General features: G+C 49.2%; 1 protein-coding gene across 1 annotated transcript in view; it reads left to right on the top strand.

Annotated features, from left to right (window-relative positions):
• Positions 1–6,200: 6,200 nt before the first annotated feature.
• The window catches only part of LOC144735124 (rhophilin-2-like), a 58,700-nt gene continuing 51,740 nt past the window's right edge, over positions 6,201–13,160 (top strand). Inside the window, exon 1 of the mRNA XM_078617541.1 lies at positions 6,201–6,599. Within this exon, the coding sequence (XP_078473667.1) occupies positions 6,495–6,599 (105 nt within the window). The 5' untranslated portion in view covers positions 6,201–6,494. The remainder of the gene's footprint in view (positions 6,600–13,160) is intronic.

A 13,160-nucleotide genomic window follows, 5' to 3' on the forward strand; every position in this document is an offset into this window, starting at 1 on the left:
AACCAAGAAGATGAATCCCTGCAGTCACGAAAGCTTTAAATTCACTCTCAGTCTGTTTACGCTCCACCGTGTGTGCCATTTGGGATTGGAGCCAGATGCGAGCTACCCACTGAGAACGATTTCTCGCCGGCTCCATTCAGCAGTTTTGTCACTCGATTTCTCCCAGAGGGAAGTTCTAGCAGATTTCGTTGATGTGGTCAGTGGGACAATGGAGCACGAGAAGCTGTTTCTCGATGACAAACGACGGTGGTGCTGGCTGATGGCCACGTATTGCGGATGACGGACATCTGCCTCTATGATTTGCTGGTCGTGGTCACCTGCAACACTTTTCCTGATGTTAGGGGGTGCTATGCCAGATACTGCATATAGGCAGGGAACAGAGGTGGCTCTCAGGCACCCTGATATGATTCCACACGTGTCATTTAGGGCGGTGTCGACATATTTGCTGTGGGTTGAGTGTCCTCTAGTAGAGGTGCGACTATGGGTCATCCAGAATAGAGCGTGCGACGCATAACGACGCGATGCCCCCGATCCACCAATACGAAGGAGAAATCGCAGCGAGTAACACTCCGCTACTGCTCCTGAAGCGGTTATCTGGGCTTGACCGACCACCTGAATGTGAAATTGTGATTCGTTGCTCTGCATCTACATCTTCTTCATCATCATCAAGCCGTACAACAAGAAGAAGGAGCCGAGGACGTGCTGTACCCTGGCCCTGCCAGGAGACGGCGGTACAGCGAACGTGCGGACTGCACCCGTGCCGCCGGTAATCTCCGGGTGCTTCGGTGTCCTCCCACAAGCGAGAACACCTTAATATATAGAGGACCGCAGAGCTTGAGTAATTGTTGGCGCCGTTTCATTGCGTAGCTGCTGCTGCTGCTGCCGCCTTCCCGCTCATCTGCAGAGTCGATCTCCTGGACATTTGTGAAACAGAACTTTATAGCTCATCGGATTTCTCCGGAGATAAATAAAGATCCTGACCTCTCTCTCTCTCTCTAGGCGAGGGAGCGAATAGCGCGCGATGGCGCATTTACACGTTTAGATGATTAAATTATATTAATAATCGTGCGAAGGAAGGCCTTCGTCCAGCAGTGGATAAGATCATGGCTGATGGTAAACGCTCAACGGAATGAGTAGCGATGATACGATTTGATGTTGTCGATTCACCACACCCTCACCCCCCCCCCCCCCCCACGTGTCTATGACGTGTAAAATACTGTGACGTCCGTCGATTGACTGCACTGTTGTGAACATTTTCTAGCGACCTTTGGAATTTCTACATTTCAATTGAAACAATAAAAAGAAACGTAGGGCGGTGACGGGGATATGTTATCCGCCTCGCCTGGTACGCAGGAGACCCTGTTTGGGGTCCCCGTGTGTTTCTGTCCCCGTGGTAGATCGTGCTCCAGGTTCTTCCGGGGGTTCCCCCCTCGACATTGAGAACCAACGCGCGTTTTAGATTGATGTGGCTTCTACTATAAATTCACGCACGTGATGATGATGATGACGACGATGGTTATTATGATGACATAAGCCACTACGATGAGCCATCGTGCGTGGCAAGGTCGCCTCTGAAAAAAATAAAAGAGCTAATGGCTCAGTGGGCTTCACCTGGTAAACGAAATAGTTGATGTCTTCGTTCAGTTTATATTGTACGAAAACAGTTCGCACACAAGGCTCATTCAATCTCCCAATATACACGTGGGGCCTATCGAATGTCGCTTCCGACGGCTGTCACGTGTAAGATATACCACGGTCCCAACATTGTTTATGTTGACAGGACCATCGCGGTCACTTACAGACGCGCGAAAGGAAATCCGCGGCAGCGCCCCTTTTGAGTCATCCGTGGCAGTCAGCTTGACACAACATCGATAGAGACAGCACAAATGTGTGATACTGACCATCTCAGTCACTTAAAGACACGTGGAAGGAAATCCGCGGCAGCAACCCCCCCCCCCATTTTTTTTAGTCATCCGTGGCAGCCACCTTGACACACATGGATAGAGACGGCACGAAATGTGTGATAAATGACACGTTAATTGGTTTTCTGAGATGGCATTAATGTATGTGTAGCCTAAATAGGGCTGTTGCAGAAAGTACTGTTTGCGAGAACCTACTAAACAAAAAAAATATCTAAATGTTTATTTCACCAGGTAAGGTCCACTGAGCTACTGCATCTCTTTTTCAGAAGCGACCTGGCCGCAAATGATAGCTCAACGTAGTGGCTTGTGATGTGGAAATGTATATCAGCCAAATAGTCTAAACGCATGTTTCTAAATGTGGAGGGGAAAAAACGGAAAAACAGGAGATAAATCTACGCGATCACGGGGAGAGAGACACGCAGACTCCAAATATACAGCAGCAGGCGTCAGGGTCGGGATCGAACCCACGACCTCCTGTATACCAGGCGAGGTAGTTAACATCTCCTAGCCACCGTGATGATGATGAGTTCGTGGCGGACAGAGCGCTAACCACTGCGCCACCGCTCGCCGCACCTCTGAGAAATGCGTGCGCTTGTTCGAGTTGCGTAACGTCCTGTTACCCGAATGAGTCAGACGACAACTCTAGAGGTGATCACTTACCTTGGTATGCGTGGGGGTTAGTGACGCGACGACGCGTTTGCGAATTACAACTTAGAGGGTTACGTGCTAATTTTAGCCCGCTGCACGATGTATGTGGTGCGTGAGCCTGGTGACTTTAAGGCGTGTGTGTGTGTGCGAGTAGGGTTTGTGTAGCGCAAGGTCGTAATTATAATCTATATTGGGGGACACACATCCTCCCCAATATTCAAATATGCTCAAAATGTTCCCCCCCAAAATTTTGCGATAAAAAATTATTGCTATGCTATGTAAATATAAAAGAACAATTTGCTAAACCTTGGCCACAATATCTGGACTTGTCTTCGTATAAATCAACGCATAGATTTCTGTTTATATGATTGTGGTTATGGTTGTACTTTATTAATCCCTAATCTCTGCCATTACATACAATGAAACAAGAAATGGTAAAAAAAAAGTTATAACAGAGCAATGTAATACAATATACTATTAGACATTATTGTCAAAAATTAATAAAAAGTCCATCCCATGTGTTAGCGAATTATTTAATATTTTAGGCAGGAAATCAGTTTTAAAATTTAGATATTTGTCTGGGTTGGGACCCCCAGACACCCTGGAAGATTTGGTCCCCCCCAATGTTGACTCCATGGCTACGGCCTTGGTGTAGCGGTTAACTCGGTCTCAAATGAGTACCTGGTGCGGTGTGTAAACCATCGCCAGGAGCGAGACAAAGGCAGCCGGGCGTGGTGTTGGCCACCCACCCCCTCGTGTGTGCCGTGCCGGCCTTCATAGGTGCTGCTCGCTACTCACAGCACTTGCCCCTACAGTCTCTAAAGGCTATACGGGGGGGGAGGGTGTCTTTGTCTTTGTTGTACCGGTTAGCGCGCTGCGCAACGAATCCGACCAGCCGAGTTCGATCCCGCTCACGGCCACCACCAACACGATTGACGATTATCTGAACCGGTCCTGGGCCTCCCCACTAGGTCGACTCAGCCTCAAATGAGTACCTGGTGCGGTGCGTAAAACATCGCCACTGGGGAGACAAAGGTGGCATGGCGTGGTGCTGGCCGCCCCACCCCTTCGTGTGCCGTGCCGGCCTTCACAGGTGCTGCTGCTCGCGAACAGCACTTGCCCGGACAGTCTGTTAAGGCTTTACGGGGGATCTTTGTCTTTAGCTTTGTGTTAGGTTCTGGGCCAACACCAGTGACGATGATCTGAACCGGTGCTGGGCCTCCCCTAGGTCGACTCAGCCTCAAATGAGCACCTGGTTCGGTGTGTAAAACATCGCCACTGGGGAGACAAAGGCGGTCGGGCGTGGTCCTGGCCCACCCACCCCCTCGTGTGCCGTGCCGGCCTTCATAGGTGCTGCTACTCGCTAACTGCACTTGTCCCTGAAGTCTGCCTGTCAACTCAGTCGACCCACAACACTTGGGTCTGTCCCGTGACCTCCTGCCAGCGAGCCTTCGACCACTTCACGTGTTAAGCCGTCAAGGTGCACCTAGCCTGGCACAAGCATCGCCGTGGTGTTGTACGTGCTTGGCTACGTGCGGTGCGAAATAAGTTCAACATGCGCGCTTCCCGCGATTTGTGAATCCACCCAGCCGTGCAGCAGCCTGCACGTGAAGCCGATGTCACGATCGCTCCATCTCCACACAGTGCGCCCCTGCCGCTCCACGCCCGGACGCTTTGGGGATGTTGTCATGTCGGGTTTATAAATAAATAAATAGATTCTGTCGCCATGGTAACGCGACGCGCAGGTGAAGCGGATCACGTGCCCAGGTGTGTGGACAGCGAGGGTGGGGCGAGGGGGTTTCGAGGTCTCTGAGTCGCTCACTCGCCCGCGAACGTGAGCCGCGGCCAGGTATCGAACTCGGAGGAGCGGAAGCGCAGTGCGGCAACCACGACTGCAGTAGGGCAAATTCAGTAGGGCAAATTCAGTAGGGCAAATTCAGTAGGGAAAATGCAGTAGGGAAAATTCAGTAGGGAAAATGCAGTAGAGCAAATTCAGTAGGGCAAATGCAGTAGAGCAAATTCAGTAGGGCAAATGTAATAGGGCAAATTCAGTAGGGCAAATTCAGTAGGGCAAATTCAGTAGGGAAAATGCAGTAGAGCAAATTCAGTAGGGCAAATGCAGTAGAGCAAATTCAGTAGGGCAAATGTAATAGGGCAAATTCAGTAGGGCAAATTCAGTAGAGCAAATTCAGTAGGGCAAATGCAGTAGGGAAAATGCAGTAGAGCAAATTCAGTAGGGCAAATGCAGTAGAGCAAATTCAGTAGGGCAAATGTAATAGGGCAAATTCAGTAGGGCAAATTCAGTAGGGCAAATTCAGTAGGGAAAATGCAGTAGAGCAAATTCAGTAGGGCAAATGCAGTAGAGCAAATTCAGTAGGGCAAATGTAATAGGGCAAATTCAGTAGGGCAAATGCAATAGGGCAAATTCAGTAGAGCAAATGCGGTAGGGCAAATGCAGTCGTGCAAATGCAGTCGTGCAAATTCAGCAGAGCAATTGCGGTAGGGCAAATGCAATAGGGAAAATCCAGTAGAGCAAATGCAGAACAAAGGAGAGGAAGATCCCCCGTATGTGTATATATCTGGCTCAGCTGTACTATTAAGATGTATTAGCGAGCACCTTTTAAGGTCAACACAGCGCACCACCGCACAAGCACGTGTATCGATAGCGCGTGTAACAGCGCAACAAAAAGATCCCCCGGCATATCTTTTAACAGACTGTTGGGGCAAGTGCTGTTAGCACCTATGAAGGCCGGCTCAGCACACGAGTGGACGGGTGGCCAGCACCACGCCCGGCCGCCTTTGTCTCCCTCGCGGCGGCGTTTAGGACATCACACCAGGTACTCATTTGAGGCTGAGTCGACCTAGGGGAGGCCCACGACCGGTTCAGATAATCGTCACTGGGTGTTGGCCGTGAACGGGAATCGAACTTGTATTCGTAGCGCACACAGGCACACACAGACACAGAGAACATATAACGCACACAAACACAGCAAAGATACCCGCACACACAAACAACCTGGACCCACTACACTCCAATCTACCCTCAAACAAAACGCAAACACACACGTCAACCCACTCAAGTGCAAAGGAGTAAAATACCTGTACAAACACAACAAAGATAAAGTTCCCCCGTGTAGTTGTTCAGACTTTTGGGGCATGTGCCTGTAGCGAGCACATACCACAGACAAACAAAGAGAAAGATCCCCCGTATAGCCTTAACATACTCGTGGGGCAAGTGCTGTTAGCGAGCGTCTATGAAGGCCGGAACTGGTGTGGCCAGAACCACGCCCGGCCGCCTTTGTCTCCCCAGTGGCGATGTTTACACACCGCACCAGGTACTCATTCAAGGCTGAGTCGACCTAGGGGAGGCCCAGGTACCGATTTCGGATAATCGTCACCGGTGTTGGCCGTGAGCGGGAATCGAACTCGGGTCGCCGGGTTCGTAGCACAGCGCTAACCGCTACGCCACCGCTCCCCACACAAATCACACCCTTACACACACACAGAAGCACACACACACACTCAAAACACACACACACACAACACACACACGCTCCACAGTGGGCGGTCCTCCGTGACCCCCCCCCCTCCTTCTCCCCCTATAAAAGCTCTGAACCCAGCCAGAGCCACAAATACAAAGGCGATAAGTTGGCTGCTGCTGCTGCTGCGGTATACCACGTGGGGGGTGGGACACCAAATCCAGACCCCAGCAACCAACCGAGGACGTGGGTGGACAGGTAGACAGGTCGACAGGTGGGTGGATACGCAGGTGGGGCCATCGGTGAGGTAGGTTATCAGTGGGGCAGGTAGGTGGGCGATAATTTGAGGAGGGAAAGGTACGAGTTGGTGGTGGTGGTGGGGGGAGGCGCGGTGTTTTTGGTCGGTGCCGAGCGAAGAGGCGAGGTTTGAGCGGATCAATCCGGCATGATCGAGACCCAGGCGAGTGACTGCGTGAAGGAGAAGATGGAGGAGGAGGTGGCGGGGGAGGAGGAGGATGAGGAGGATGAAGAGGGCGTTGGCTTGAGAAAGGTGAGTGCGCGGATCGGTGGGTGGGTGGGCGAGTGAATACCTGGGTGGTTTAAAGAGCGAGTGAATACATGGATGGGTTAATGAGCGAGTGAATACATGGATGGTTTAAAGAGCGAGTGAATACATGGATGGGTTAATGAGCGAGTGAATACATGGATGGGTTAATGAGCGAGTGAATACATGGATGGTTTAATGAGCGAGTGAATACATGGATGGTTTAATGAGCGAGTGAATACATGGATGGTTTAATGAGCGAGTGAATACATGGATGGTTTAATGAGCGAGTGAATACATGGATGGTTTAATGAGCGAGTGAATACATGGATGGTTTAATGAGCGAGTGAATACATGGATGGTTTAATGAGCGAGTGAATACATGGATGGTTTAATGAGCGAGTGAATACATGGATGGTTTAATGAGCGAGTGAATACATGGATGGTTTAATGAGCGAGTGAATACATGGATGGTTTAATGAGCGAGTGAATACATGGATGGTTTAATGAGCGAGTGAATACATGGATGGTTTAATGAGCGAGTGAATACATGGATGGTTTAATGAGCGAGTGAATACATGGATGGTTTAATGAGCGAGTGAATACATGGATGGTTTAATGAGCGAGTGAATACATGGATGGTTTAATGAGCGAGTGAATACATGGATGGTTTAATGAGCGAGTGAATACATGGATGGTTTAATGAGCGAGTGAATACATGGATGGTTTAAAGAGCGAGTGAATACATGGATGGATTAATGAGCGAGTGAATACCTGGATGGTTTAATGAGCGAGTGAATACATGGATGGGTTAATGAGCGAGTGAATACATGGATGGTTTAATGAGCGAGTGAATACATGGATGGTTTAATGAGCGAGTGAATACATGGATGGTTTAATGAGCGAGTGAATACATGGATGGTTTAATGAGCGAGTGAATACATGGATGGTTTAAAGAGCGAGTGAATACATGGATGGATTAATGAGCGAGTGAATACCTGGATGGTTTAATGAGCGAGTGAATACATGGATGGGTTAATGAGCGAGTGAATACATGGATGGTTTAATGAGCGAGTGAATACATGGATGGTTTAATGAGCGAGTGAATACATGGATGGTTTAATGAGCGAGTGAATACATGGATGGTTTAATGAGCGAGTGAATACATGGATGGTTTAATGAGCGAGTGAATACATGGATGGTTTAATGAGCGAGTGAATACATGGATGGTTTAATGAGCGAGTGAATACATGGATGGTTTAATGAGCGAGTGAATACATGGATGGTTTAATGAGCGAGTGAATACATGGATGGTTTAAAGAGCGAGTGAATACATGGATGGTTTAATGAGCGAGTGAATACATGGATGGGTTAATGAGTGAGTGGGTGCATTGATGGTTTAATGAGCGAGTGAATACATGGATGGATTAATGAGCGAGTGAATACATGGATGGTTTAATGAGCGAGTGAATACATGGATGGTTTAATGAGCGAGTGAATACATGGATGGTTTAATGAGCGAGTGGGTGCATTGATGGGTGAGTGGGTGAATGTATGGGTGAGTGTGTGCACTTGTGGGAGAGTGAGTGAACGGGTGAACGTTTTGAATTCGGGGAAAGATAGCTTGCTGAGTTGACATCCGAGTGGGAGAGTGGGTGAATGCAAGACCGTAGCCATGGAGTCAATATTGGGGGGGGGGGCAAGTCTTCCAGGGGGTCTGGGCCCCCCCCCCCCCCAGAAAAAAATCTAATTTTAAAACGAATTTCCTGCCTAAAATATTAAAAAATTCACTAACACATGGGATTAACTTTTTAATCTTAATTTAGGAGCTTTCGTGACTGCAGGAATTATTCTTTGGTTCTTTTCGGTTAAGTCACGTCTAAAAATAAAATAATAAATTAAAATAACATATTACGACGTTTCGATTGCAACACAAGCAATCATCATCAGGTATAAAAGAAATAGCAACAAAAATCTAACTAGAAAACTATAGACAGACATACAAGCAGACAGACATCACAACGGCACACAGAGAGAGGACACAAATCTTTGTGCCGATTTGTGTCCTCTCTCTGTGTGCCGTTGTGATGTCTGTCTGCTTGTATGTCTGTCTATAGTTTTCTAGTTAGATTTTTGTTGCTATTTCTTTTATACCTGATGATGATTGCTTGTGTTGCAATCGAAACGTCGTAATATGTTATTTTAATTTATTATTTTATTTTTAGACGTGACTTAACCGAAAAGAACCAAAGAATATTAACTTTTTATTTATGTTTTACAATAATGTCTAATAGTGTATTGTATTACATTGCTCTGTTATTCCTTTTTTGTTACCATTTATTGTTTCATTGTATGTAATGGCAGAGATTATGGATCAATAAAGTAGAACCATAACCACAATAATATGAACAGAAATCTATGCATTGTTATTATATGAAGACAAGTCCAGATAGTGTGGCCAAGGTTTAGCAAATTGTTGTTTTTATTTACATAGCATAGCAATTATTGTTTAAAATATTTTTAATAGCAATATATATTATAATTACGGCCTTTGGTGAATGAACGCGTGGAAGAATCCCTAAACGCACAATTGGGTGAACGAGTCAGGGAATGAATTTATTTTTGAATCGGTGACCAAATCCTTCATCGATATTTTCGTAATTAACCGCGGACTTGTTCGCCGTGACGCCACTGACTCATCACAGTCCAGAGGTGTTCGTGATTTGCATAGGAACCTCGACACTAAACTTTAAACTATAAAAAATAAATGTTGTACCAGGTGAGGCCCACTGAGCTATGAGGCTGTTTTTTTCTCTCTCACTCATCATCACCGTGATGATGATGAGAGAGAGACACGCAAACTCCAAATATACAGCAGCAGGCGCCAGGGTTGGGATCGAACCTACGACCTTCTGTACACCAGGCGAGGTAGTTAACATCTCGCCACCGTGAATGATGATGAGAGAGAGACACGCAAACTTCAAATATACAGCAGCAGGGGTCAGGGTTGGGATCGAACCTACGACCTTCTGCATACCAGGCGATGTAGTTAACATCTCCTCACCGTGAATGATGATGAGAGAGAGAGAGAGAGACACGCAAACTTCAAATATACAGCAGCAGGCGTCAGGGTCGGGATCGAACCCACGACCTTCTGCATACCAGGCGAGGTAGTTAACATCTCCTAGCCACCGTGGCGCCCCGAACACTGTGAACTCATAACCCACAATTGCACGAACACGTGGACTTCAACCTGCCAATTGGATTTGTAGGAGTCGTCGTCGTCGTCGGCCAAAAATCAACAATCCAAGTCGCACGCACATTTGTAAGAGCCCACATTAGGCATCGACGACAGTGGGGGGGTGGGGCAAGCTACGGAGTGCGCAGGCGGTGCAACTGCGCGGGGAGTACTCACGGGCCAAACGGGTACCCGGTGCGGTGGTGTGTAAACATCGCCACTGGGGGGAGAGACAAAGGCGGCCGGGCGTGGTTGCTGACCACCTCCCCCGCTCGTGTGCCGTGCCGGCCTTCACGAGGTGCTCGCAAACAGCACTTGCTCCCGGCATTCTCCTAAGGATCTTTGTCTTCGTTATCACCCACCTCCGATTATCACCGTTGGGGCTACGTACGGTGTGAAAGAAATGTAGCACACAGTACAGTGCTGTACATACACACCCGTGATGAGGAGCGGTGGGGGATCGGACGACCCGAGTTCGATTCCCACTCACTAGTGACGCTTATCTGTACCGGTCCTGGGCCACCCCTAGGTCGACTCGGCCTCAAATGGAGTACCTGGTGCGGTGTGTAAACATCGGCCGGGCGTGGTGTTGGCCACCCCCATCACCCGCGGCCTTAATAGGTGCTCGCTAACAACACTTGCCCCCAAAAGTCTGCCGAGGCTATACAGGGGTGGGTCTTTGTCATTACCCAATTGGCTCGTATCCCAACATTCTTCAGGCTGACATTTGTCGAGGATGGCAGCTGCCGCCTCGACGGGGACGATCCTGGGGCAAGGACAGGACGGGTGGCAACCCCCTAAACGCTGGCTGCCGTGGTGGGTTTTATTACTACGACGGAGGAGGAGGAAAAGGGGAATTTGATGGAGGGGGGGGTTGGGACCGTCTCGCATTTCGTTCCAACCGGGCGCCCCGAGTGAGAATGGTCGTGCATCGAAAGTCACGATAAGCGGTGTTCTGGCGATGGAGCGGAGAAGGGCAACAGGCGGGAACGGCACAGAGGCGATGCAAGCGTCAGAGTAGTAATATCTCGGATTGAGCGGTTGTATCTACGGGATATTTTTACAGGTATCAAAATTGTGAAATTATAACAATTAATGCAACTGACGTGGTTGCGTCCGGGGATTTAATTCCTTTCCAGCTCGGACCCCGCTTGCTTGCCCATCGCCACGTAAATAACCTCCTCGTTAAATTTCGATTTAAAGCTATCGTGACTGCAGGGATTCATCTTCTTGGTTCTTTCGGTAAAGTCACGTAGAATGGAAATAATAAAATAATTAAAATAAAACATAATAAAATAATTCTCACGACGTTTCGGCCAAAACGCAAGCAGCCGTCCTCAGGTGAAGAACAGGTCTGTCGAGAAGGCAGAGATCTTCACCCGAGGACGGCTGCTTGCGTTGTGGCCGAAACGTCGTGAGAATTATTTGATTATGTTTTATTTTTATTATTTTATTATTTCCCTTCTACGTGACTGTACCGAAAGAACCAAAGAGTAGAACAATAGGCGTTACCCTTTCCGGAAATAAATAAATAAAACCAGGAGGTTTTAAGATGTTCAATCACCAAATCGATAGCTTGTTACAAGACGCTTATGATTGGAGCACGTTTGTTTGCGTGCCTTGCCACAAGTATGTGTGGTTACTGCAGACGTGATGCCTCGTAATAGGTGTCTGTTTGGAGTTCGAACATCTTATCACCTGTTTTATTACCAGAAACGGTAAACGCCTATTATTGTTTTCATCATTGTGATACTGGCAAAACGGTCCCATAGATGATATGTCTAAAGTCAGCACGAGCCTCCCGTAAACCACGTGGCTTCTGTACAGCCCCCCCCCCACGCTGAAAACCCCTCTCCCCGCCCCCTTTGAAAACAGACTCCGCTCCGTGCATCAAGCGTCGAGGCCCTCGTGTAGCCTCTTCCTCCTCCCCTCTCCTCATCTCTCCTGGACCCCTTCGCTCCCATTGATCAAATCGCACCTTCCCCGTCTCCCTTTTTTTCTTATTTCCCCATCCCTTCTCCTCCGCCTTTCTGTTCCGTTGCCCCGCGCGTTACATCTTCCACTCTCTTTAATCGCCTTCCCCCCCCCCCCCCGCGGTGTGGCCGCTAGCTAAAGATCTGCCGCCGTAGAACTCTGCCCTGGCCTCCGTGTTAAAGTCCAAAACGCGAGCGTCGCTCTAAATCTGGCGGTACACTAGACGCGCGCGCGAGATTTTTTTACGAGCGTCGCCGTCGTAACACCCCCCCCCCCCCATCGTTTACGGCCCCCCTCTCGCCCAAGGCCGTCTAAGAGCCGAGGTGGCGGCGGGGTGGGGAAGCTGAAACAAATTCGTCGTCATCGCGTGAGTTGGGATTTGTGGCCTGGAGGGGGTATGGATGGTGGTGACCGAGGGCGACTCGTTTCGTGGTTGCGGCCTCGCGCTTTGTTCTCGCCATCGTCGTTTTTTACTTTTCCGTTTTTAAAGGGGTGCCATTTCCTTAATTTGTTAGATATCTTGACTGAAAGCTTTCGTGACTGCGGGAATTCGTATTCTTTGGGTCTTTCGGTAAAGCCACGTAGATAGAACACAATCGTCTTCAGGTGAAGGGGGGCGCGGGAGGGGGACCGGCCTCAACTCGCCACTTGGGTCCCATCAGCAGAGTCGGGCGGCGCTCCGGAGGATCGATTTGGCGGCGAGCTGCTAGAACGATGCCAACGGCAGGGACCCTTCCTCCGTAAGACACGGGGAGCGGCGGGGGGGGGGGTCCCACCAGTTTTACGCAATCCCCCCCTCCCCGAACTCCCCTCCCCAAACCCCTCCCCCCCAGACCCCCTGCCCCATGCAATCGTCGTCGGAGTTGTTGTTGGAAACAGAGTTTGCTTTGGGGGCTAGGTCGTGTAAGTATATAAACGTGGCGGGTTGACACGGCCAATCGGTAAGATTTCGTCACGTAAACAAAAACACGTGCTAATGGCTTGCCAGTTGAGCACACGCCGTTGTGTGTTGGAGAGAGAACCCACCCAACATGTAACAATTGGAGCACGACGTTTTCGCCGGTAATTGCGACCGGCCTCATCACGTGACGGCCAGAAATTGTGGAGAAATCCTACCTCTGTTTCTGTCTTCAATCGAGGGGGCGAGGGGGGGGGTGTAAATGTGGTATCACCGTGAGCCAGTGGCGAGATCGGAGTTGGCTTTGTGCTGCTTACCGCCCGTGGGGTTTAATCCCACAGGCCCCAAGGGGGGAGGGGAGGGAGGGCCATGTGTTGTGTGGGACGGAAATGCGTTTTGTGTTTTTTTGTTTCTGCGGTGGCGAGGCGGTGCTGTGAAGGAGACTCGTTGTCTCTTT

This window comes from Lampetra planeri, chromosome 54 (assembly GCF_965212315.1).
Source record: "Lampetra planeri chromosome 54, kcLamPlan1.2.h2, whole genome shotgun sequence".
Taxonomy (NCBI): domain Eukaryota; kingdom Metazoa; phylum Chordata; class Hyperoartia; order Petromyzontiformes; family Petromyzontidae; genus Lampetra; species Lampetra planeri.